This window comes from Polychytrium aggregatum, assembly GCF_025602895.1.
Source record: "Polychytrium aggregatum strain JEL109 chromosome Unknown BJ171scaffold_116, whole genome shotgun sequence".
Taxonomy (NCBI): domain Eukaryota; kingdom Fungi; phylum Chytridiomycota; class Chytridiomycetes; order Polychytriales; genus Polychytrium; species Polychytrium aggregatum.
In genome coordinates this window covers 21,935-44,349 of record NW_026516318.1, presented here as the reverse complement: position 1 = coordinate 44,349, position 22,415 = coordinate 21,935, and the positions used below count along the sequence as shown (strand labels likewise).

General features: G+C 52.4%; 3 protein-coding genes and 4 non-coding genes across 7 annotated transcripts; 2 read left to right on the top strand and 5 right to left on the bottom strand.

Annotated features, from left to right (window-relative positions):
* Nucleotides 1-83: 83 nt before the first annotated feature.
* On the bottom strand, nucleotides 84-5,557 carry BJ171DRAFT_605912 (periplasmic binding protein-like I; the record flags this gene model as incomplete). Its single annotated transcript, XM_053115206.1, has 21 exons — nucleotides 84-577; nucleotides 681-973; nucleotides 1,095-1,143; nucleotides 1,482-1,641; nucleotides 1,761-1,980; nucleotides 2,117-2,165; nucleotides 2,390-2,494; nucleotides 2,604-2,677; nucleotides 2,778-2,846; nucleotides 2,944-3,215; nucleotides 3,534-3,590; nucleotides 3,697-3,861; nucleotides 4,010-4,126; nucleotides 4,272-4,306; nucleotides 4,415-4,474; nucleotides 4,603-4,690; nucleotides 4,825-4,869; nucleotides 4,946-4,971; nucleotides 5,081-5,136; nucleotides 5,211-5,271; nucleotides 5,444-5,557. 21 exons carry the CDS (start codon nucleotides 5,555-5,557, stop codon nucleotides 362-364), a joined length of 2,331 nt encoding a protein of 776 aa, XP_052961834.1. The 3' UTR covers nucleotides 84-361.
* A 3,724-nt stretch (nucleotides 5,558-9,281) lies between these two features.
* BJ171DRAFT_36340 (uncharacterized protein) lies at nucleotides 9,282-11,771 on the top strand. Its single transcript, XM_053107148.1, has 12 exons — nucleotides 9,282-9,359; nucleotides 9,452-9,497; nucleotides 9,684-9,807; nucleotides 9,907-9,928; nucleotides 10,004-10,025; nucleotides 10,106-10,424; nucleotides 10,622-10,742; nucleotides 10,849-10,871; nucleotides 11,004-11,101; nucleotides 11,195-11,407; nucleotides 11,573-11,605; nucleotides 11,718-11,771. Exons 1-10 carry the CDS (start codon nucleotides 9,313-9,315, stop codon nucleotides 11,405-11,407), a joined length of 1,035 nt encoding a protein of 344 aa, XP_052961833.1. The 5' UTR covers nucleotides 9,282-9,312; the 3' UTR covers nucleotides 11,573-11,605; nucleotides 11,718-11,771.
* Nucleotides 11,772-13,027: 1,256 nt separating this feature from the next.
* Nucleotides 13,028-13,990, top strand: BJ171DRAFT_590356 (uncharacterized protein; the record flags this gene model as incomplete). The annotated part of the gene is made up of 1 exon (XM_053114476.1): nucleotides 13,028-13,990. The coding sequence occupies one exon, from the start codon at nucleotides 13,028-13,030 to the stop codon at nucleotides 13,988-13,990; it is 963 nt and encodes a 320-aa protein (XP_052961832.1).
* Nucleotides 13,991-15,141: 1,151 nt separating this feature from the next.
* On the bottom strand, nucleotides 15,142-15,213 carry BJ171DRAFT_t354. Its single transcript has one exon. It is a non-coding gene; the product is annotated as a tRNA-Gln (tRNA).
* Nucleotides 15,214-15,217: 4 nt separating this feature from the next.
* BJ171DRAFT_t353 lies at nucleotides 15,218-15,289 on the bottom strand. Its single transcript has one exon. It is a non-coding gene; the product is annotated as a tRNA-Glu (tRNA).
* Nucleotides 15,290-16,083: 794 nt separating this feature from the next.
* BJ171DRAFT_t352 lies at nucleotides 16,084-16,157 on the bottom strand. Its single transcript has one exon. It is a non-coding gene; the product is annotated as a tRNA-Ile (tRNA).
* A 7-nt stretch (nucleotides 16,158-16,164) lies between these two features.
* On the bottom strand, nucleotides 16,165-16,238 carry BJ171DRAFT_t351. Its single transcript has one exon. It is a non-coding gene; the product is annotated as a tRNA-Val (tRNA).
* Nucleotides 16,239-22,415: the final 6,177 nt, after the last annotated feature.

Genomic DNA, 22,415 nt, shown 5'->3' with positions numbered 1-22,415 from the left:
CGTGATGTACGAGCTGATCATCGTTCGTGGGGGGACAAATGGGAGGATCTTGTCACGGATCCGAGACAATTCAAAAACAATGTGTATTGTTGAAGGATAATAATGTGTGCCGAGTCTCTAAAACCAAGGGCCTCCCGATCCATTATGCAAAAGTTGCGAGCAGATTAAAGTCCAAAAGGTTGGATTAAGGAGAAATCAAGTAACCTCTAAATCAGCACATCAAGTCGCTAAGGAGTGAATAAAATGGAAATGGAAATAACGTGAATCGGCCGAGTGAATCTTCCGAATAGTTTCCAACGTGTCGTCAGCTCAACTCGTGTGTCGTCAACCTCCTCGGGGGCCTCCGCTTGCGGATACACGCTTAGTGGTGAAGCACGGCGTGGCTGGCTTTGGTGGGGCTTGCGGTTGAGAAGCCGCTTTGATTGCCATCATCCGTGACAGCCAGAATAAACTCGTCCATCTCGTTTTCAGAAGCCATCGTGATGGAAAACGTCTCACTTCCCACTGTCAGCTTGAACATTTTGTTGCCGCGTGGGCTTGAAACCAAGCAATCGTGGAAGTAGCAGCAAATGCCCGACTGAATGGAGAGGGAAGCACAATGCAATCAGCCGGTGGTTTATTACAGCCTACGCCATGTTATCGCCCACTAAGAGTGCATCGGCTCATAGCTCTCAACTTACCTTCACGTGCGACTCGTCGCTAGTTTTCTTCTTGTGGTAGATGCAAATGATGGACTCGTTGTCGAAAACCTTGATTCTTGCACTCTCCCACTTGGCAAACAGAGCGGCGGCTTTGATTTTGATCGCAAATGTCCTCTTGTGATCCGCGCTTTTCTGTACGGCTTTGGTATGTCCCCGTGTTTGACTGGTTGCTGTGGCCGAGGCAGTCGCCGAACTTGTGTGCTTACTAGTTTTGGAACCCACTTCGACTAGATCCGATAGGATCGTCACGATCACTCTTCCGATCAGACAGTCTGAAGTTGACGAATCAGTTTTTGTTTGTGACGAGTCTTTGAACAATACTCAGACCAGAGCGCCTTTCGAGCTCATCTGAACGCGATGTGGTTGCATGGAATCAAGCCCGGCTTCACTTACAGTAGGTAACAAAGTTGCCCAGCGCTATAACCCACATACGGACCGAGTACTGAATATAGGCACCTGTCAGTATCACCAAGTTGGTCCCGGGGGGTCTTCAGACGAAGCATACCCATTACGGAGCTTCGGCGATCCGTTTATATGTGTGCAGCCACCAGCAGGGCAGGGCAGGGCAGGGCAGGGCAGGGCAGGGCAGGGCAGGGCAGGGCAGGGCAGGGCAGGGCAGGGCAGGGCAGGGCAGGGCAGGGCAGGGCAGGGCAGGGCAGGGCAGGGCAGGGCAGGGCAGGGCAGGGCAGGGCAGGGCAGGGCAGGGCAGGGCAGGGCAGGGCAGGGCAGGGCAGGGCAGGGCAGGGCAGGGCAGGGCAGGGCAGGGCAGGCAATACCAACCGTTCCAACATAATCGTTGCTAGACATCAGGAGAATGATGACAACCGAGCCACAGAGTATAATAAACAGCCCGCAATATGCGATCCAGTTGCTCTCGCGGAACTGGGCAGCGACGTTGCGTGTCTTGTAGGCCAAGTAGGTAACTCCCAGCAGCAGAATGCTGCCATCATGACCGCGAACAGGGTTAAATGACGTCGAAGCGGTTTGGAAAGAGCGCTCCCCCAGGAACTGGGGTGATATCTTTGCCTCAGGCAAAGTGTTTCAAACACTAGAACGCACCCATTGTATACCAACAAGGCATTCGAGAACCCGGACTGGTTGACCGAACTTGCCGATTGGCAGTCCAAGTACCAGTACGATCTGGTTGTCACGCGGACGGGGCTCAGGGGATCGACCACGTTCCAAGCGATGATGATGATGACATTGACCAAGATCAAACCAAAGCTGCCGCTCATAAGGATCCAGTTGCTCAAGTTGAGCTTTTGCATCTTGGTGTTTCCTGATCAAAGTTGGATCGGGCAGAGGACAGCGAATCGCGCCTTTAGCATTCGAATTCTTGGAGATGACTGCATAAGCCGAATAGTACATTCTCGCTCTCACAACAGTCAATAGGACGACCAGATCCGACGATTTACCAAAGATCTTGTGAATGCGGTAGACTTTAACAAACAGATTAGCAAAGACCTGGATAACGAGGGGCATCAGTGATCGAGAACCATCAGATACCGTCGATGCTCTGTCCTTTTGGACTGCAGGGAGTGATTGGGAAATAGCCAGCATTATCCGCCCTGCTTCGTCAAATGCAATTCGAGCGGCTCGTATTCGCAAACACTGCCGGAGTGCTTGGTCTAGCTAGTCGCCACTGGGCGGGGGTCAAGACGGGTATGTGAAGCTGCTGTGATGCAAACCATTGAAAATGCTATCCACATGACCCATGATTGGAATCGGCAAGTTGCGGCCGTTGTGTTTCCGGAGTACGCATAGACAGACATCCACGAGAGCATGAGCCCGATCTAGACATCGGCAGTGACCTTGAATTAGCCCAGATCCAATGAAGCAACGTAGTGCACGATATAGAGACCATGAACAAGTAGTCTCACTCGCATTGACTGTGTGACATACGTTGATGAGAAGCAAAAATGGTAGAGACATTTTCTGCACAATTGGAGCAGCTCTGTTGACCCAGAGGATCGCTGCTGATGCGATGCACAAGCAGAGCCCTGATCCGAAGACAGATTCGTTTTAGCGCAGCCCAAACTCCACGAGCGCCACGGTGTAAAATGTATAGGCGCATACCAATCGAATAAACAATAACGAGGACCATCGGGCTCGTGCTTGAGTAGGACATGACCATCTGTGGAATAGCTGGAGAGCATCCGAGTTAAGAGCACGAGTTAATATCCGACGCAACAGCAGCATCGAAAGTAGCTTGTACTGAGCCGCAAGGTGGTGCTCAACCGACCAATGCTGTCTTGTGGAGGAGTCGATGATCCCGAGAAGAACAGGGTCGGGGAAAGCACCGTGACAGTTCCATCAGTTTGGATGATGCTGGTTTGGACAGCGCTGATACCACCGCCCGGAGCACTTTGTAAGTTTGTAACGGCATAGGGAGCCAGCCTGTCGCCATTTGAGCTGAAAGCCACTTGACCAGTTGCGCCAGTGAAGGTTGTCAGAATATTGGCGAAACTAAGATTGGCCCTCCTGTTGTAAATATCCTGGACAGTATTGACATTCCTACTGATGAGCTAAAGGAAAGCCATCGAATCAGTTGGTTCGCTCAATCCCATTTGATTTGAGGGATGAGACTCAAGTCAGCCAAACAACTTTGGAAAGTCGCCGCGTCATCGGTTGACACGAGCACAGAAACATATGTAAACTGGTATGCACTGTGATAGTTTCTACCTGCTGTAGTCCATGGGCTATTGCGAACACGCTGCTCATCGATGGTGTTGAGTAATTCAGACGCATCGGGTTCCGAGATGGAAGAGTTGAATCTTATCAGTGACACTGCAACAAATGGAAGGTGTGGCAGAAATGTGATATCCTGCGTACCAGTCATAAAAGAAGAGCGAATCTGCTCCAGGGGTTTGTCCATATGCCGCTTGGAACCTTATGAATCGACACATATCTTGTTAGTCATGGGGTGCGCAAAGATTTGAGACACGGTGCAAGCGACTCCCGATCATTTGCGCTCACAGGGCATCGGTCTGCACACCTGCTAATGACACTCTGCGTGATTGAATTTCCACCGTTCTCAAGGGCACCGAGATAGATAAATCCAGGGAGATTGGCGAGATCAGACGGCTGAGCGTCCGAGACGATTGTTGACATTCCATCAGAGCCAATGTAGACGTAACTTGGTCCAACCATTCCCATGGAGCTGTCGATTTTGCGGCAAATTATATCATGGTAGGCATTTGGATCGTGAATAGATGAGTCATTTCAATCATTTTCGCAAAAAAATGAGCTCGAACACGATGAATATCAATTTGATTTGCTCGGCGCTGCGGGTATGACATGACACTCACCTCGCAAGTTGCAAGTAAAGCAGTGTGTCGGTGTCGTATCCGAGAAAAATTATGATTCGACAGCCGCTGCTCTGGATTCGGTTTGCAGTATCCGAAAAAACAGCTGGAGCTGACGCGCTGTGATCAGTGGCCACAATCAACAGCAGGATTAGCTCCGCAGATTGAGTCTCGAGACGCCATCCCTACACCGCAAGCTTGATGCAACGGTACTGAATATCGAGTATAGCCCGCATATATCTCTGCTCGATTCAAACTGACTTACGGAGAATTGTATGGCTGGGAGAGCTGGATATTGATCTAATCGATGGTAGAAGATTGGATTCTTAACAGATCTGCGCTAGTGAATCATCAACAACCAGGTCGATCAGAGCATTTAAATCCAGGATGTAGATGTGCATGGCATACCCCAAGTGTCTGCGCTTGGGCTTGAAATGCCTGCATCAAACTTGTTCCATATGTGTCGCTCTTGGAAATTCAAAGAAGCAAAAGGTAAAATGATGGTTAGTTGTTGACCGGCCCTTTATACGCTGTATATGGGCCAGTAAATGCAATCGGCTATGAACAAGAGAGATCAATGTCTGCGAATGACTTACCGAGTAGATCACGATCACGTTTCTCCAATTGTTTGCATACACAAAATTTGCGATTGCTGGTCCTTGAAAATTATCTGGTGGAAGTGTTCTGAGACAGCGGCGGCAAGTCCAGTGTAAGCTAAAGATTCTGGGTATGTATTCTCTGACATTTCGCGATGACGTATTCGTCCACGAAACGGAGAGCCCTGAATCCTGTGGCAATTATATGCAGTTATGTCTAACCTGAGGAACGTTGTGTACGTGCTCTTGTCGCTCAAGACAGGCGATCTGTTCGACGAATCCTGGTTAATGAACCTTTCAGAGGTACACATGCTACCCAGCGACTCTTGCTCTATCCGCTTACGTGGCCGAACCAGAGCATTGAGGCAGCTGTGGTATTGATTTCGGGATGTGCTCAGTGAGTTTCGCATGGAGCACAGCTAATCAGTTTAGATTCCTTTGCGAAGCGTAACCGATTTATCCTGACCCGCACACTTACGTTGTAGGCCTTTGTTGTCAGGGCCAAAGGTGCCGTTACCGAAGAAAACAATTCCCCTGAAAATCAGACTCTGGGTTAGAGCAACGTTTTAGTGGAGCTCATGGAGCTCACAGCAGCACTGCGGACGTACCGATGACTGCAACCACCCCGGATGTGTTGGCGAGGTTGATGCCGTTCTGAACAGCCAGATACTGTTACAGTGTCCCAAGAAAAACATTCAACATAATGTATCAACTGGTCCGTGCTATTTACATCGATGGCTGAAGTACCACATCCAGGATATCGGCACTCGCGCAGCAATTGTGGTCGGTTGGATGAAGCAGTAAATCAATGGAAATAGGCCTACTTTGGGCCTTGGCTTACCTGGTTTGTCAAGCTGTTGAATTGGACAGCTGAAAGCGTGATTCCTGGAAGGATACCTTGGCTATTGACATCTTGAATGGCCATTTCCGTGATGTTGATGGCAGATCGGCCCATACCCGGAACTATATATGGAATTGCATAGCAAGGAGGAGAGTTGGCGCTCGATTCCACGTACGATTGTTGGTTTCTTCTCATGATGGGCTATCGAGGACTGTGTACTCACTGATATTGTCAGAGATCACGATTCCAATTTTCCACTGCGTCACACTGCATTGAGAACGGGGCGCCAACGCCGCCAATATCAGCAGCAAGATCAAAGAGAGGCCCATATTCGAGCGCTGTATAAGTTGGATGGGGTCTCGGAGGGTGGAGGAGAAGATGGAAAGAAGAGGTGCCGGGGGTGAGAAGAAAGGGTCTCGGCAACACCTTTATCGAGACGTGGACGCAGTCAAGCTCTCCGAGATGATTGGCAAATTAGGTTGAGAAAGTGGTCAGTGAGGTGACCGATTCAGCACTGACGCAGGAGATGACGTCAATGAGGATGTTTGACCAATCGGAGAATAAAGCGTTCCTTTCAGGACGAGAACGAGGCCAAATCAACTCGGTTGAGAAGAAAATGCTGAGCCTGGTATGTGAGTGTAAGGTGGTGAGATTAAGGAAACGCCAGCACTCGCCTCATAAGGTCAGTCTCGCCTCATAAGCCCAGTCTCGGCTAGCAATCACTTCGGTAACTGCACGGGTAGACCGGTCGCCCGTTTGTGATCAACAACCAAATGATCATATGAATCCCAATATTAATGTGACGCTCAACTTGATCATCGTGTGCAGGATGCTGTGGAGTCGAAGGCGGCCCGCAGGCTGTCGATTGAAACGGTTCAGCGTCTCGTTGTGGATATTCATTTGGAAGCACCCCCGATTTGAGTCACATATTGAATCATGGATCACTTTGTAGAGCCCACGTTCGGGACCAGACTGGATCGGGTTTGTCCGTGCGGACGGAAAGAAAACGTCCGTTCCCCCGACGCCCCGACTTGCCTTCCGCGGCCATCTTCTCCCATCGCGGCATCATGGCTACTCAGCCGTTCTCAGCAGGGCTCGCGCTCTTGCTCCTCCTGTTGGCCCATCTGCCGCGTCTGGACGCCATCGATATTGCCGTCCATCCCAACAAGAATGCCTCGTTCACCAGAACTCTCAATATTGGGTTGCTATACTGGAGTGGTACAATCGCAGCCTTCAACAACCCCGCTGTTTATGCAACAAACCCTTTTTATTACTATTACACAAGCGTCGAAGCGATGGAAATGTAACGGAACCGTCCTCTAGCCATTGTCCCAGCAGGGCCACTGCAGAGGTTGAAGTGCCTCGTCGGTGCGAATCAGCTGGTTTAACAGCGCGTGCGATCGCGTTTGCTTTGATTCCAGGATCAGCGGGCTCGAAGCTCTCCAGATCAACATTAACCGCCGGTAGGTGCATCACCCTGTAGTTTGGTCCCGATTGCTATCTAGAACATGGCTCTAGCTGACAAACAGCCATATCTTCTGGATATAGGAACGATATTCTTCCGAATATTGTAAGTCGATGTCCCTGGGAGTTGTCATTTCGTGGACAGCCATGATCCAGTTGCCTGTGGTGCCGGAGCAACAGCGACAGACTCACGACTGAGTCGGGATGCGCAAGTAAACACACTGTCCTCCGCTGACATCTCTTGCTCGGTCTACAATGCCATCGCAGTATCTCAACATTACTGGATATAACAGCTTCCGCATGGGTTCATCTGCAGTCGGTGTAAGTACGAGCGAGATCTGGCCGATTGCGCATACGAACAGAATGTGGCGATTGTGAACAAGAAGGAACTGACCGACTCTGTTTGCTTAGTTGTCGGCGGCAATCGAAGCCGTCCGTGATGGGAACAATGGCCTCATTGGCGATGCAGTCCTGGCAGCAGATGCAATTCTCATGGAGTCACTCTGGGCCGCAACCCAACATGTTCCGGTATGATCTGTTGCTTGGATCAGTGGTTTTGATGGTTACTGGGCTTCGCGGCCACATCTCCGTGACATGGTAGTACCACATCATGGTCGGCGATCCTGTACCAATAGATATTAACAGGTTTATCCACTCCGCATCCCACATTCTTACCCTGCTGTTTGCCTGACTAGATCTGCTCACCGACCTCCAATGACCCGCGGGTGAGAACTGGTCATAAACGATAGACATTTCTGGAACATTGTGGAGCTAACAAGGTCATGTTTGAGCTAGCTTTCCGATCGCACCATGTACCCGACGTTTTTCCGGACTCTGACGGCATCGACAATGCAAGGGCGAGGTATCAGTGCAACGGAACATATCTGCTTCATGTGTTGTTCGACAGTCGATCACGCTGCAAAAGATCCCCACAAGGCATACTAACGTCGATACTTTCAAAATAGCGTTTGCTATCTGGGTTCATGCCATGGGATGGAAGCGCGTTGCTGTCCTGGTCTCGGTAAGATCCCGTTGCAATCTCTTGTTTTAATACTCTCGCAATCTATCGCAATACTTGATGCCGTATTCGCATCGCCACTTCATCGGTCATTGACACGCCATAATGTGTGCGTTGCCTTCAGGATCGAACTCATGATCAGTTTGGCTATAATGCCCTTCCAGGATTTCTAGACGAAGCCAGTGCATTGGGAATCGAGATACTCGGCGGCGTGGTCGAATTCGCCTCGGGAAAGTTTCCCCTCGGATCCGATTGGGTGACTCCCCTGGCAGCTATTTCTGCCACAAACGCACGGATTATACTGTGCTTTTCCGCCGTGTTTCAGTCATCGCTGGCATATCTCTGGGTAAGTATTGTATGATTTCTGATATGGAGGAGGCTCAGTGCTCTCGACCGAATGCACTCGGTCTCTGAGGGAAATGAGGGATGTAATTCGGTCTGCATGGATCCGATGGTTCATCTCTGCTACTGCGATGCGAGGCGATTGCTCATGGCCCAATCCTTCACTCTCGCGCTTCCTCCACCGCCGCTGGAAACGGCACATGGATGCGTGGCCCCCAGGCTAAAAAGTAGGTGGGGTGATGCTATAGCACCACAGCTGGCGCACTCGGCCCGAGTCTTTGGTGCTGACAGTCATCAATGCGTGCATTTGTCTCTGGAAATCGAGCGCTTGCTTGTTTTCTTGATCCTGACAATGGTTAAAGCCAAACATTGAGAGCAAACATATGACTCGCCTTGTGATCCCCGATCTCATCGAACATATCGTCAATCTATAGGCTATTTCAGATCACGGGTCCTGAGTACGTCTGGATTACGATGCAAGGCGTTATGGGATATGATGTGGTTCAAGTCTTAGAGGAATATGGATATCAAAATGTGTTTGAAAATCAGCTTGTGCCTTTCCAAGATGGACCGATCAATGGATCATACATACGAAACTAGTATGTTGTATGGCGGTCCGTGTGCTGCAGCAACTCATATGGGTCGATGAAGTGCATCACCGACAGACCGCGACCCGATGGATTGGATTGCCGTGTCGCTAATGTACTGAATCTTGGCTACACATTGCATACATACAGTGGCGAGGGCGAGTAAGTTGTATAGACGCGAGTGCTTGCTGGATACTCGTCTGCGAAGCTGGCGTCTTGGACTAGCTTGTTCACACTCAATGGGAACCTCTATTGCACGGCGCTGCTCCTGTGATCCCAACCCATTCGGTAGAACATACATGGTGTAAGTCATTACTGGCGATCTCTAGCCATCTTGATACCTCCTCTCTGCTACAGGGGACACTGGTTAATAACAACCGCAAACGCTTGTTCAAACCAGATACGGTCCATCCTCTAACTATCCAGCAACACCTCAATGGATTGACTACAACGACACAATGACTTATGTCTACGCATCCGAACCGCTGATGCTCCCAGTGGGAGTGTAAGTTATTGATGGCGATGCATTGACCCGAGGAGCGCAAGAAACACCAGCGCGATACTTGATCTAACAAGCAAACACAAAATTGCAAACAGAGAAACATACGACTGTGCATTGTCCCTTGTGCTCGGATTCGATCACGTACGCACTGTTGTGCAGCCATAAGTCGTTGCTGCGTGCAGGCTCCTATGCACCGACCATATGATGCGAGCATCCAAACCCCTGCATAGCAATGTGAACCAACTTGGCAGTGGAAAATGCATTTTGCTTGGTGAATACCCAGGGTACGCGCCTTGCTCGCTAACAGATGAGCAACCTGTCTCTCAGCTGTTGAAATCGGGCATAAGTCTCGACACCATCCTCTCAAACGCTGTCGACACTTCGTTCCTCGAGCCATCCTTCTTTTTGAACTACACGTATAATGGCGCAACTGGCCCTCTCGAATATGATTGTAGGTTCACCGCAGTTCGCCCAGCCAGATGCACTCCACCACACTGATTGCTTTGTGCAGCACTGATACATTTGGCCTCAAACAAATCCACCCATGAAGCGCAAGGAAATCGACTCTACGGGTAAGCATGGTGGTGTTCAAGTGGTTGCAACTTCCTCGATGTCTGGAACTCACTGTTTTGATGGTTCTTCAACAGTGTATATGATATTTATTCTGTGGTAAGTTCTGTGGGATCATAAACCTCACAGCGACAACCTCCGGTCAGCAGTATTCGAGTAACATTTTCAAATGACCCCAGATGAACAACAGCTTAACGGGGTGGCTCGAAGCCGAAATTTACATCGATGCAACCAATGCTTCCAAAAGCTCTGTGTTGTTTGAAAACACGACCAGCTTTGGAACGGCCGTCTGGAACGTGACTTCGCCGCTCCTGAACATTCCGGTGGACTTCCCTCCGCTGGTCTTCATGAACCCGACACTGCTGAGTTCCAGGGGGGTGTTTGGGGCCAGCTTGGCCCTCATCGCCTTGGCTACCGTTTCGGCGCTCTACCTCACAATCCTGGCAGCACGCAAACACCAAAAACTGCGACTCTTCAACTCACTCTATGTGATATCAGGTGAGCGTGCTGCCCTGTTTGATGATTCCCATTAAATCAACCTGTCGCACATTATCGTACATCCACGACCCGTTGTAACTCGTGGCCTCGACGCCGTGACTCGTGTTGGAAACTATCGCTGCGCACCACGGACTATCATCGCCTCTCACATACACCGCTATCGCACAATTCCCCGCCACGGATATGCGCTCCCTCAGTGCACCTTGCCATTATCTTGTGCATGCTATCGGTTGTCTCGGAGCTCGGAGTTCCCTCTCAGGCCTTGTGTCGGCTGTTCAAGTACGGCATGGAGAACATCAAGGTTTCGCTCATTGGAGGGTGTGTATCTGGAGTGCCGTGCATGTGCAGTCGGGCCACTCGGTCGTGAACGAAGCTGTTGGCCAAACCAAGCCGCCGCTAACAGCGCTGGGCTCCACTCCCATAGCTGCATTGCATCCAAGATGCTTCGTAAGTGACTGCGCTTCCCAGTGCACCTGTTTTGCATGATAACACAGTGTTGTCAAGAGTCGCAGCGACGTCGTTTGTCTTTCTGATACCACACAATGACCGCTCACGCACCCGTCTGATTCGCGGGTGCAGGTTTCTTGATGATACGCAGAAGCACCAAGATATCGCAGTCGGTTCTGCCGAACAATCTCCTGCTCACGATTGTAGCAGCCATCTTGGCGATCAACACTGTGAGTGCCGTTGTCGATGATGCGGATGAGCCGCAACAACTTTGATCGAATCCACACTGACTCGACGAACTGTGCCTCTCATGCCCAACCAAGATCATCACCCTGCTCCTTGATATACTCTCAGTCCTGTCACCAGTCAATGTGGCAACAAGCGCAGATGGGCTCAGCGTCTATGCATTGTGTATGGCAGCCGACCCCAGCATCAACAGCATCGTCAGCGGTCTTCAGATAGGATTCAACTCTGGAGTATTTCTGGTTTCGGCAGTGTATGCCGTCGAGCTGCGAAACTCGATCTGCTACAGGTAGGCACTGAGTATGGCAGTGTATCACTCGGTTGAGTGGGAACGACGGACATATCGATTTCTGAAGGAAGACGATGCACAAGATATGACAATTGGTATTGAACTGCATTGAATGTACCAGTCTGGGACAGTAGATTGACCACAGACTCACATCACATCCTGCTGACAGCTATGAGGTCAAGTGGATCATGGCAAGCTCGAGGTAGGCCGTTGGCAGAGACAGAAGATCGTCGCTGGACCACTATGCCACTGCACGACCGGCACAGAATCTGGCTTGGCTCGGGACTAACCATATGCTCCGTCGATTCCTCCAGCCTCGTCACGATGATCTACCTGCTCTTTGCGGTGTTCACGAATGTCTTTGTGTCAGCGGGGATGCGCTTGGCCTTCCACTTTCTGCTTGGCATAGCGCTCGTTCCCTTGGTGGTTCCCGTCTACATGACTGTCACGTTCGGTCACGATTCAACAGGCGCGATCGCCGAGATTCGAAAGAATATGAGCAAAGGCGCTTCAACCGCTACGCAGAGCAGCAGGGTGACCAACATGGAAATAGGATCGGCGGTCAAATCGCGAACCGACTCGGCAATTCCAACAACGCTCTTCTCGACAGTGAGACTGTCGCGACACAGCCGAGACCTTGAGAGTGGCAAGAGCGATGTTGGCATATTTGACCTCCATGTGGTGGACAAACGCATATTCATCTTCTCCCCAAGCAAAGTGGTAAGTGTCATCTTTGGCGCCACTATCCACAACCAGGGAATACATGCTCACTAAATCATCGATCATGTCGATCGCTCGGCGTGACCAGGTTTCCGTCGACCAGTCAAAGGCGGCTACCCATATCTTTGAGATTCCGTATGTGACTGTCTCGGCAGATGGGCTTCTGAGCAGCAGATCCCAAGGCGAGGACACCGCCAACACTTCCCAGGCAGAGCACCCCGACGAACTCTTCAAAATCACAGACTCCAGAATGGCCTATATTGTCGAGATAGTGCACACTCGTGAGCTTAAAAACAAATGAGACATTGGTGTAAGCATCATGTCGGATTCAAGAAGCCGCTCTTGTGATGTCAGGCTTGCCGCTGTCTCGCTGATGGAAGCGTACCAATCGGCTGGCCTGTGGTGGACCTTCGCAGCATCGATTCTGAATATAATCCGATCGATCCGCCGCTTCACTTTCTGCACTCGCTGCGAGGGCTGAGCATCTTTGCAGCCGTGGGTCCGATGCATTCGAATTGGTGCAGAGATCGAATATCCTGGCTCCAAACTGAATCGGAAACGGAAGCATCACGCCGAGTAGTGGACGGCGAACCGCAATTCGATGGACAGTCCGCAGAGTGATCCCACAACGAAATGATTGGACAACTGTTGTCTGACGGTGCGCCGTGATTTCATATGTTGTTGCTCAGGTCTTGTGGACTGTGGATGTGCATCCGCAGACTCGCTCCGGAACGAGGGAACTCGTACACAACATCGGTCATTCTACCCATCTGCCGATGCCGTTCGCACGATATCTTGCTTCAGTCGCACTGCGATTTCCATCCTATCCTGCACTGAGTCTCGCATCTGGAGCAATCTGTGCCTCGAACTTGCTCAGTGGTTTCAAGACACCAACCGGCCAGCTATGGATTCCCAGACCCTTCAAGACGCTCAGATCTTTACCTTCTTTGTCTGCATCGTGACTATCTGTTTCTCCACTCGCACACTCAAGTCGGTCAATTGGAAGGGGGCCATCAACGTGCGACGGGGCCCACAGATCCACACCATGATGGCTCTGGCGATAATCTGCGTCGCCCTGTGCTGCACAGGCTATCTCTTGATGCTCTACGACCCCTGCTACTCCAACCCTGTGTGCTATCAACTCGTCAACTTCCTCTATGCACTTGGCGATGGCGTCGGCTCCGCTGCCACAGGATGGGCTTTCCTCTTGCGCCTGAGGGCCATGAACACCACCAACGAACCGACAAGCAACTGGCTCTTCCTGCTTGGCATCATGCCGATCGCCTACATTGCCAACGATGTGTGCTTCATCCTGAGTACCTTTGGTGTCATATCGCTCGCCCAGCTCTGGACCAACAGCGTCGGCTTCGGTCTGGCTCTGGAGGCCAATCTGGTGTGCCTGCACCTCTTGATGATTTATCGACTCTACTCTCTCAGATTCTCCATCCGCACGATTGGAAGACAGACAACCAGCAAGGGACAGCCCTCGGGTGCCACCAACATGTCCGCAGAGAAAATCAAAGCTCTGGAGCGCGAAGGCTTGACGCTGGTTGCTGCGATTGCGGCTGAAATCGTGGTTGCCATCGTCTGCATTGTCTACTCAGAGCACGATCCCACGGGCCTCATTGGGACGGTGATCTGCATTTTCATCTGGGCCGTGGACATGTACCTCTTCTGTGCCATCGACAGCTACGTCACCAATCTGATCGAATCGTCAGGGGGTGTGTCGGGCCGAAGCTCCGTGTCGGCTCAAAGCCAAACTCCAACACTCACGATGGGAGGTGTCGGCGGCCGGCCCATCCTGTCGACTGCCCGGGCGAGCGTGTGCCGATCTGGTGGCACTGGCGACAGCATTGAGACTGCTTAGCAATCAGGTTCGCTGACTCTTGGCTGGAAGGGCAATATATGGCCATGGTCCGGATGCATCCGATGATAGCCAGAGCCGAGCCACCATGGCAGCTCACTGATCACGGCAGTCTACGAGTCGAGACTATTCATCGAGAGTATTCATTGAGAGTATTCATAGAGACTGTTCTTCGAGACCACGGCCACACCGGCTCAAACACAGTCTGGACGAGCGGCCTACAGAGGGATGCAAGGATCAAGGCTCTTGAGTCTGCAATATCGATATCGAGATGCAGGCGATAGCATCCAGAAGTGTGATGGCGAACAGAGCGAAGGACAAAACATTTGTTGAAGGGTGAGCACTTACTGGCCCGTGGAGCTGTTCCTGGCTTGTGAGAACAGAGGCCACGCAGGCCCATGATGATGGATGCGCCATCAGAGCTCAGAGAGTCGCAAGTATCTCACCGATCCAACATGATAATGAAACATCACCTATCGACCACCCGGAGCTTCGCTGCCCCTTGATTTGATGGCTCTTTGATATGGGCAGTGTGCTGTGTAGTTTTAGTATTGGCGTCAGTGCGTGGTGTGCCGATGGCCTGAACTCTTACCATACGATGGCTGGACTGAGAGACTGGCTACTGATTTCATCAACAGAAACAGTACGATATCCTCGTTGTGTCAGGAGCAGACTTGAGGAGCTCACGGACAACGAGAAGCTTCTTGGAGGAACAGTGAGGGGCGAAATGATGAAGCCGAGAAGAACGAAAGAGTCAAAATGGTTGTCACTTGGTAGACCCCAAGAAACACCCTGCGACTCGATCGATGCGGTGCCTGGTTCGTGAATGAAACAGCAACTGCCGCCGATCTGTCCAGAGCATCAGCAGGAGAATCAAACCCCCCTATTCATTGGATACCAATGGATCAAAGCCGACGCCGTTGTCAAAGTCTGGAGTTGATTCCAATCACTGGAATGAAGGGAGCGATAGTATAAGAGCATCAAGCGAATCATGGATCCACAAAACGAAGAGAACGGAGAGCACCACGCAGACGGCAAATGTCTTGCGAACGAAGAATGGATTACGTATTGGTGGAAAAGGCAGCACGGGGCCGGATATTTGCACGATGGAAGTTCGGTTTGACAGCCATTGGAAACGGGCAAAACGAAAATAGAGGTCCCACCGAGATTTGAACTCGGGTTGCAGGAGTCAGAATCCTGAGTGCTAACCGCTACACTATGGAACCGATATTCCGCATCGGGGAATCGAACCCCGGCCGTCTCGGTGAGAGCGAGAAATCCTAGCCACTGGACCAATGCGGATCACTTGTTGAATCAAATTATTTTCTTTGCCGCTATGATGCTTCTTCCGCGGATTGTACTCTTCACGATGTAACATTGTGATGCGATCATCGTTCACATCTGCGACTCGTAAGCATCATCAAGAAAGCATAGCGAAAACGATTATCGGTAACAAAATTGTTCGCATTGCACCAATAGGAGTTCGGTTTCCATCCCAAGTCAGACGCCGAGCACCCCGGAGTGGCTGAGAGCATGAGAGGGACTGAGAAAGTGCGCAAGCCATCCCAGCTCCAACGGGATGTGCCTCGAAGCTTCACCACCAAGCCATACAACTGATGGCAGACCAACAGCACCGCCTCTTTCAGCGCTACACAAATGACCGTTTATGGAGATGAGTCCCATCGCCAATTCTCAAGGAGACCTCCACAACAGAGGGAACATGGACCAGACACGGGACTGAGCATCATACTGGAATGTTGGAAAACGACAATACATCTTGTATCGCCTTCCCAGATCGACAACCCATGACTCGACTGATCATCAAATGCTTTCGCCCAGACTCCAGAACTAGAATGGCCCATGACGACCACCTGCATCCTTCGCTTCCCTATTCTCGACGGCATTCGCCAAAGCTCACCAGTAGGTGTTCACGGAAAATGACAAAGCAAAAGTGCACGATGACCTCATCCACGGATGCAAAGCACATGCAGCTGGATATTGCAACGGTATTGGAGAGCATCAAGACAGCGATGAGGGTAAAGAGGGGATGAGAGAGAACCAAAAGTGGGGTGTAAACCGAGAAGGGAAGCAAAAAATGCTCCGCACAGGGATCGAACCTGTGACCTTGGCGTTATTAGCACCACGCTCTAACCAACTGAGCTAGCGGAGCGAGAGAATGGTTTCGTCCGGGATCGAACCAGAGACCTTGAGTGTGTTAGACTCACGTGATAACCAACTACACCACGAAACCCTGTGACTTCCGATTACACCGGCTCACTCTATGAAACGGCGCACCCCTTTTCGATCATCGAATGTTTCATCAGTGGGCCCAACCTCATAATGACCCAGGATTCCATGCATCCCACGCTCCCACGCACGCTGCGGGACTGACCGCAAGGATACCAGCGATATCAGTCGCTCAAGCCCGAAGAATGTTTCTCTGGCGGGTCGGAGGCTTCCCTCCCAAACCTGACGGAGCGTGCAGAAAGCCCGTACCCAACGGCCCCAAGGTGTATGTCAACAGAAAACATGCAGCAGAATGTGCCCGAGCCAAGGACCGACTCGAGAAATATGTTCACCCCACATCGATCCCCGAAGGCATCACCTACATCGACCTTGCAATCGACGCACTCCCCAAGCTGGCTCGAGTGCCCGCAAGACCAGCCACCATCGACCAGGAAAAACTGAGCAAATGGCGAGCCAAACGCGAACGAATCCTCAACAACAGACCAGCGATCTGGCTGGATGTTGTGGCGGTGTTGGATGACATCGCAACTGAATGTCTGTCGTAGACGCCAATCCCTCGGATACGCCACGCACGACAGTAGGAGCCTGAGGAAGTAATGCCACAGGCATACGCCAGCACAAGTCTGGACATGGAAGTCGGAGCTGCAGATTCCAAACTGTCACTGGATGGATGAGTTCGGCAAAACTTGACATCGCCGTCCCTCCACAAACAGGTCCCCAAGGGATAGAGAGCTGCAATGATGATTGTAAAATGTCCTGGTTGGCAAAGCCAACACCTAATGCCAGAGCCAGCCAGCAATACCAGGGGTCAGAAATGGAAGCTCTCAGAGACGAGTAAGGCTGGTGGTTTGCTTTTTTTTTTTTTTTTGTTTACAATAGTTGTATATTCAGGAATATTCAACAAGCCATCAGTACCATGCGGTACCCGGCAGTGGGCGTACAAGCAGGCTCACACGCCCCTGTTGCGGCTCTCGCCGACTCTCCAGCCCACACGGCGAGCCATGCGGGTGAACACTTCCTCCAAGAGGTCCCACAGGGACTCGCATGTCTCCAGGTCCCGCTCGGGGACCCTTTCTCTCTGGCCATGGGAGCTCCTCTCCGGGATCTCCTCAAAGCCCATCCACGGCTTTGTTCGTTGGGTTCGCTGTCGTGGCCTCATGCCTCTCAGCACTCCAGTCACTCTGTCATTGCTCCGTGTGGGGGGAGGGCTGCCTCTCCTGCTGGTCGTTGGGAACGGTGTGTCTCCGAGTCCGAGGTCGTCGTCCGAGACCAGGTCCGGGCTCAGATCGGCATCGTCGATCAGATCGATGCTTGGTGTTGTGTTCGAGAGCAAGTCGACACTCTGGTCGCTCTGCCAATCCCATCCGTGGCTGGGCAGGTCGTCGTCGATGTTGGTGAGGAAGGAAAAGTCCAGATCTCTCTCCAGATTCAATTCCCAGTCTGGCACCGAGCTCATTTCGGAGCTCAGGTCTGTTGAGTCGTCGTCGGTCAGCCGGAGTCGCTCCAGTCGTGCCAGCACCTCTCGATGTGGGTACCAGAGCGACTCCCCGTCGTCATCCGAGACTGCTTCGTCAATGCTGGTCTCCCCATCCGACGTGGTGTCGGACACGATTGGTGGTGGCCTGCAATCCGCTCCACCGTCAGTGTCCTCGTGGTTCTTCTGTCTTGCCTTCTGTTGCTCAAAGGTGATCAGGTCCAGCAGCTTGTCGACTGGTCCCACTCCGATGGTCTGAGGCTCCACCCATGCTGGGTGTGATCGTTGAAGTTGGCGCACCTTCCTCGGGAGGATCCCTCTTGGGTCGATGCACCGCTGTGCGTGGGTGCGGTTGAACTCCACGGTGGCTCCGTTTGTCGAACATTGTCGGCATATTTGAAGCCGGCCTGTGTGATGGCCCGGGAAGGCTCCGAGTCTCCACCGAACCATGAGCTCGAGGATGGGTTTGGATCCTTGGTACCCTTCCGCCATCCAGAGACCTGACATCTGGGTTGACGGTGTGCATGCCGCCGTCAGCTGTTGATTCCCTCGAAACGCTGTTCTCATATGCTCAGTGAGCATGAGCTCCTTGATGGGTGTGGTGACAGCGTCCTCATTCATCGTGGTGGTATTCTGTCGGTTTGTTCGGTTGTGGGATCCTTCCTCACTACTCGTGATCCCGGAGAGCCCGTTCCCGAGCAGCCGTCTGCGTCGTTGCGAGGTGGATAGTGGGACCATGATGAGTCCCGTGACGATCTCGATCTGTTCTGGTGTTGATCGTGGGACTGGGCTGGTCGGTTTCCGTTGCGCTCCTTCCTTCCCCAGGAAGGCCTCGGTTGCGGTTAGGCTTTGGTCCGAGTCTAGTCTGCGCATTAGTTTGACCCAATACGGGTCTTCCATCACTTGGTAGCCAAGGAATTGGTTGGGGTGGTGGGGGTGTCTGATTGTGTTTCTCATGATCAGTGCTATGAGCTTGGTGTGATCGGAGGACGCGTCTTCCCATCTCGTCCAGGTTTGGAAGGTCAGGATCTTGATTCTCATGGACAGTTTTGGCAGTCCACAGCTCAGATGCATGGCTCCGGCCGATGTCCCAGGGCCGACTCTGAACATTGCCCTCAGTGCATTTGTCTGGACCTTGTCGATTCGTTCTTGCTGTGCCTCGGGTAGGAGGTCCAGTGCCAGGCCGTATTCGAGCCTTGGCCTGATGAAGGCTCGGTAAGTTCTCACGATGGTCCTTGCAGACGCTCCTCCGAGCCTGATTCCAAGCTTGACGATGCTCTTCACGGCCATGTTGGCTTTCTCGACCAGGTGGTCGACTTGTCGATCGACTCGGAACCCGTTGGCGTCGATGATCGTTCCAAGGTATTTGAACTCTTTCGCCGTCGGCAGCTCTTCTCCGTAGAGAGTGGCCTTGGTTGTCGCGGCGGGGTAGTTGGTCGAGAGGATGATCTCGCATTTGCTTGGTGCGAACTTGTACCTGTTTTCGGTGCTGTGTCGTTCGCATATATCCAGGAGCTTCTGTGTCGAAGCTGGACTTGCGACAAGTACTCCATCGTCGGCGAACCATAACGAGTTGACCTTGATTGTCGACACCGTGCTGGTTGAGAGCTCTAGGTCTTCGTCGGCGCTGGTTGTGCCCCGTCTCAGGAGCTCTGGTAAGTCATCGATGAAAGCGCTGAACAGCAAGGGACTCAGTACAGATCCCTGTATGAGCCCTTTTTGGAGCCACACAGGTTCTGACCGACGTCCCTTGCTGGCGACTCTCACCATTGTCCTATCAAACAGCGCCTTGAGGATCCCGAGTGCGGTCGAGCTTGCTCCTCTATCTTTGATTTTTTCCCACAGGCGTTCCCTCCAGACGGTGTCGTACGCCGCCTTGATGTCCAGGAACACCAAGGAGTACTCCAAGCCTTGGAGCCTCTTCATCCGAATCAGGCTGTCCAGGGAGTAGACCTGGTCGAGCGTGCCTCGTCCTGGTCGGAATCCTCCCTGGACAATGTCCATCGTCCCAATTTCCTTTGTGAGGTACGGGAGGAGGATGCGCTCCGCTATCTTGCGGAGCACTTGTGTCAATCCGATTGGCCTGTACATTGCCGGGTCAAGTATTGATCCTTTGTTTTTGTACACGGGGTGGATCAACACTTCGTTCCACGACACGGGGACAACCGAAGCTTTGACCGCCGCCTTCATGATGATCTGGAGCCACTCGGCAAGCACCGGTGCCACTGGGTGCAGCAACTCGCTTTTGATTCTGTCTGACCCACAGGCCTTCATCTTGGGGGACGCCCGGATGGCCGCGATGATGTCCTGGATGTCGAATTGTGGAAGGTACTGGTCCTCAGTGAGAGGCCGGGGGGTTCCCTCTGGCCCTGCCGGTCTGGTTGTCCGGTCGTACTGCTCTCCTGTATCTCGGCTATGGGCCGAGACCGAGCCGTAGTGGGCCACTAGTCGTTCCAGTGCCTCGTCCGAACTATCCAACTGGTACGCATCCGCGAGCTCTCTGCGTTTCTGCTCGGCGGCTAGGGCTTTTGTTGACTCTGAGCTGTTGAGTCTATGGAGCTTGCTGAGGAATTTGTCATGGAGGGACTTCCTTGCTGTTCGGAGTGCTGCCACTTCTTTTGCCCGAGCCATACTGAGCTCTCTTCTACACTCATTGGCTTCTTCGTCTCCAATGTCCTTCCTCTTCAGTCGTCGGCACAGCTGGCGTCGGATGTTGGCCAATCGGCGGATCTCTGGCTTGTGTAACATGTCATGGGTGACGCGTCGAATCTCCGACTTTCCCACGGTTCGTTCCGCAATGTTGTTCACCATGGTGGTGAGTGCTTCCCAGGCTTTGTTCATGGCGAACTGTGCTCCGCGCTCCGAGATCTGATGTTGAGGCTCTCCCAGGATTGGTTTGAGGGCCGTCGTGATTGTCAATGTTCCCTCCACTTGGCGGTCATTAAACAGCTGGACGTATTGGGCCTTGACCTCGCGGTCCTTGAGCCTGCCAATCTTCCACCGCCATTGGTCGACCCTGGGATAGTGTGTGACCTCTATCCTCAGGGTCGCCCAGATGGCCTTGTGGTCGGACCTTCCTCGGTAGGCTCCAGCAGCGTCGACTTGGAGCCGAGGGTCGCTGCTGGCCAAGGTCTTTGAAACGAAGATGTAATCGATGGTTGAAGCACTCTCGCCTCGTTCCCGGGTGTGGGTCGGGATGATTTCTGGGGCAACGACTCGCATCCGGGCTCGGCTCAGGGTGTCCAGGAGTGCTTTCTCCTTGTTCCTGGGGGCCGACGGTCTCCCCTGGAGTGCAGCCAGTCTGGTGTTGAAGTCCCCGACAACGATCACCTGGGTGTCGGGGTCCGACGCCTTCTGCTGTATGGACTTGATGGCGGCCCTGAATGCTTCGATCTTCATGCTGGGGCTTAAGTAAAAGTTCCCTATGTGGATGTTGTCCTTGTACTTGAACCACATGGTGGCTCCGTCGTTGCGGACCTCCACGTTGGATATGTCTCGTGGGTCGACTGTCGCTGGGTTATAGAGGAACGCCATTCCTCTCCCAGCTTCTCCCTGCGTTCCTGGGTTAGTGATGGTGTAGTCTCTGAGGGGATTTCGATCTTTTGTTTTGAGTAAAGTTTCTTGAAGACCGATAAAATCAATCTTCATGTTCGTTATGAGGTCCTTCACAGCAGTATGGTTGTTGGCCAAGCCACAGACATTGAAGGATGCAACGGTCAGAGATGTCTGAACTCTGCCGTCTCCTGTTGTCTGGGCTGGATTCATAATCGGATGGGGAGTGCATTTCTGCTGGGCGTCTGCCCCTCCCCATCGCTCGACGAGTCCATATCCATCACCTCGTGCTCGAGGTTGGGTCTTTGGCTCTCGGTCTGTTGTGTACTCATGACCCGATCAGTCGTCATGGTTGGCCCGGATGACGCGTGTCGTCCGGTCATGGCCATGCGCGGTGCTGCGCCACTCGGTGCCTGGACGGCTGCACTTGCTTTCCGGCCAGCTCGTCCATTGGCAAGGGTCCGACTGCCACTTTCAACTGGTTCACTGAGCAAGTTCGAGCTGTTACCGCCTCGTCGTTCTGCGGTCAGGTTTGGGGGCCTCCCTTCTGTAGGAGTCTGAGACACTGCCTGGGACACTGTCCGGGGCATGGCCTGGGGCACCGCCTTGACATCATCTTTCTTGATTTCCTTGCCCGACATGGCTCTGACGAGAAGTTCGTCGTACTCTTGCCGGTATTGTTCGGGCACCCTCATTTGAATGCATCGACGCACAGGGGTCGACTTTGCCTTTGCCGCTTGTCGGACCGACTTGACGATGAAGGTCTTGATTACCTCGGTCTTTGGGAGACTGAGTCCGTGGTGCTTGAAACCGTTGATCACATCATAGGCTTGAATGACCCTGACCTTGCCGTGTTCTGAGGATAACGCCTCAAACTCGGCTGCAATCCGGTTTTTCTTTGTTTTGTCTTGAAGGAGGACCTCCATCACCGAAGCCTCGGGGAAGTTGAGTTCAGCAAACTCCCTTGTGTCGAGTCCGCACATTTTCAGGTTGCGGCGGATGCGACCCAGATCACCACATCGTATCCCCTCAATGTACATCCACTCCATGTTGGTCACGGTCTCCTTGAACTTTTCGTTCTTGAGCTCGTCGTTGGGGATGTTTCCTGGGACCACCACAGGGTTGTTGGTGGTTCTTGGCTGGATTGTCTTGGAC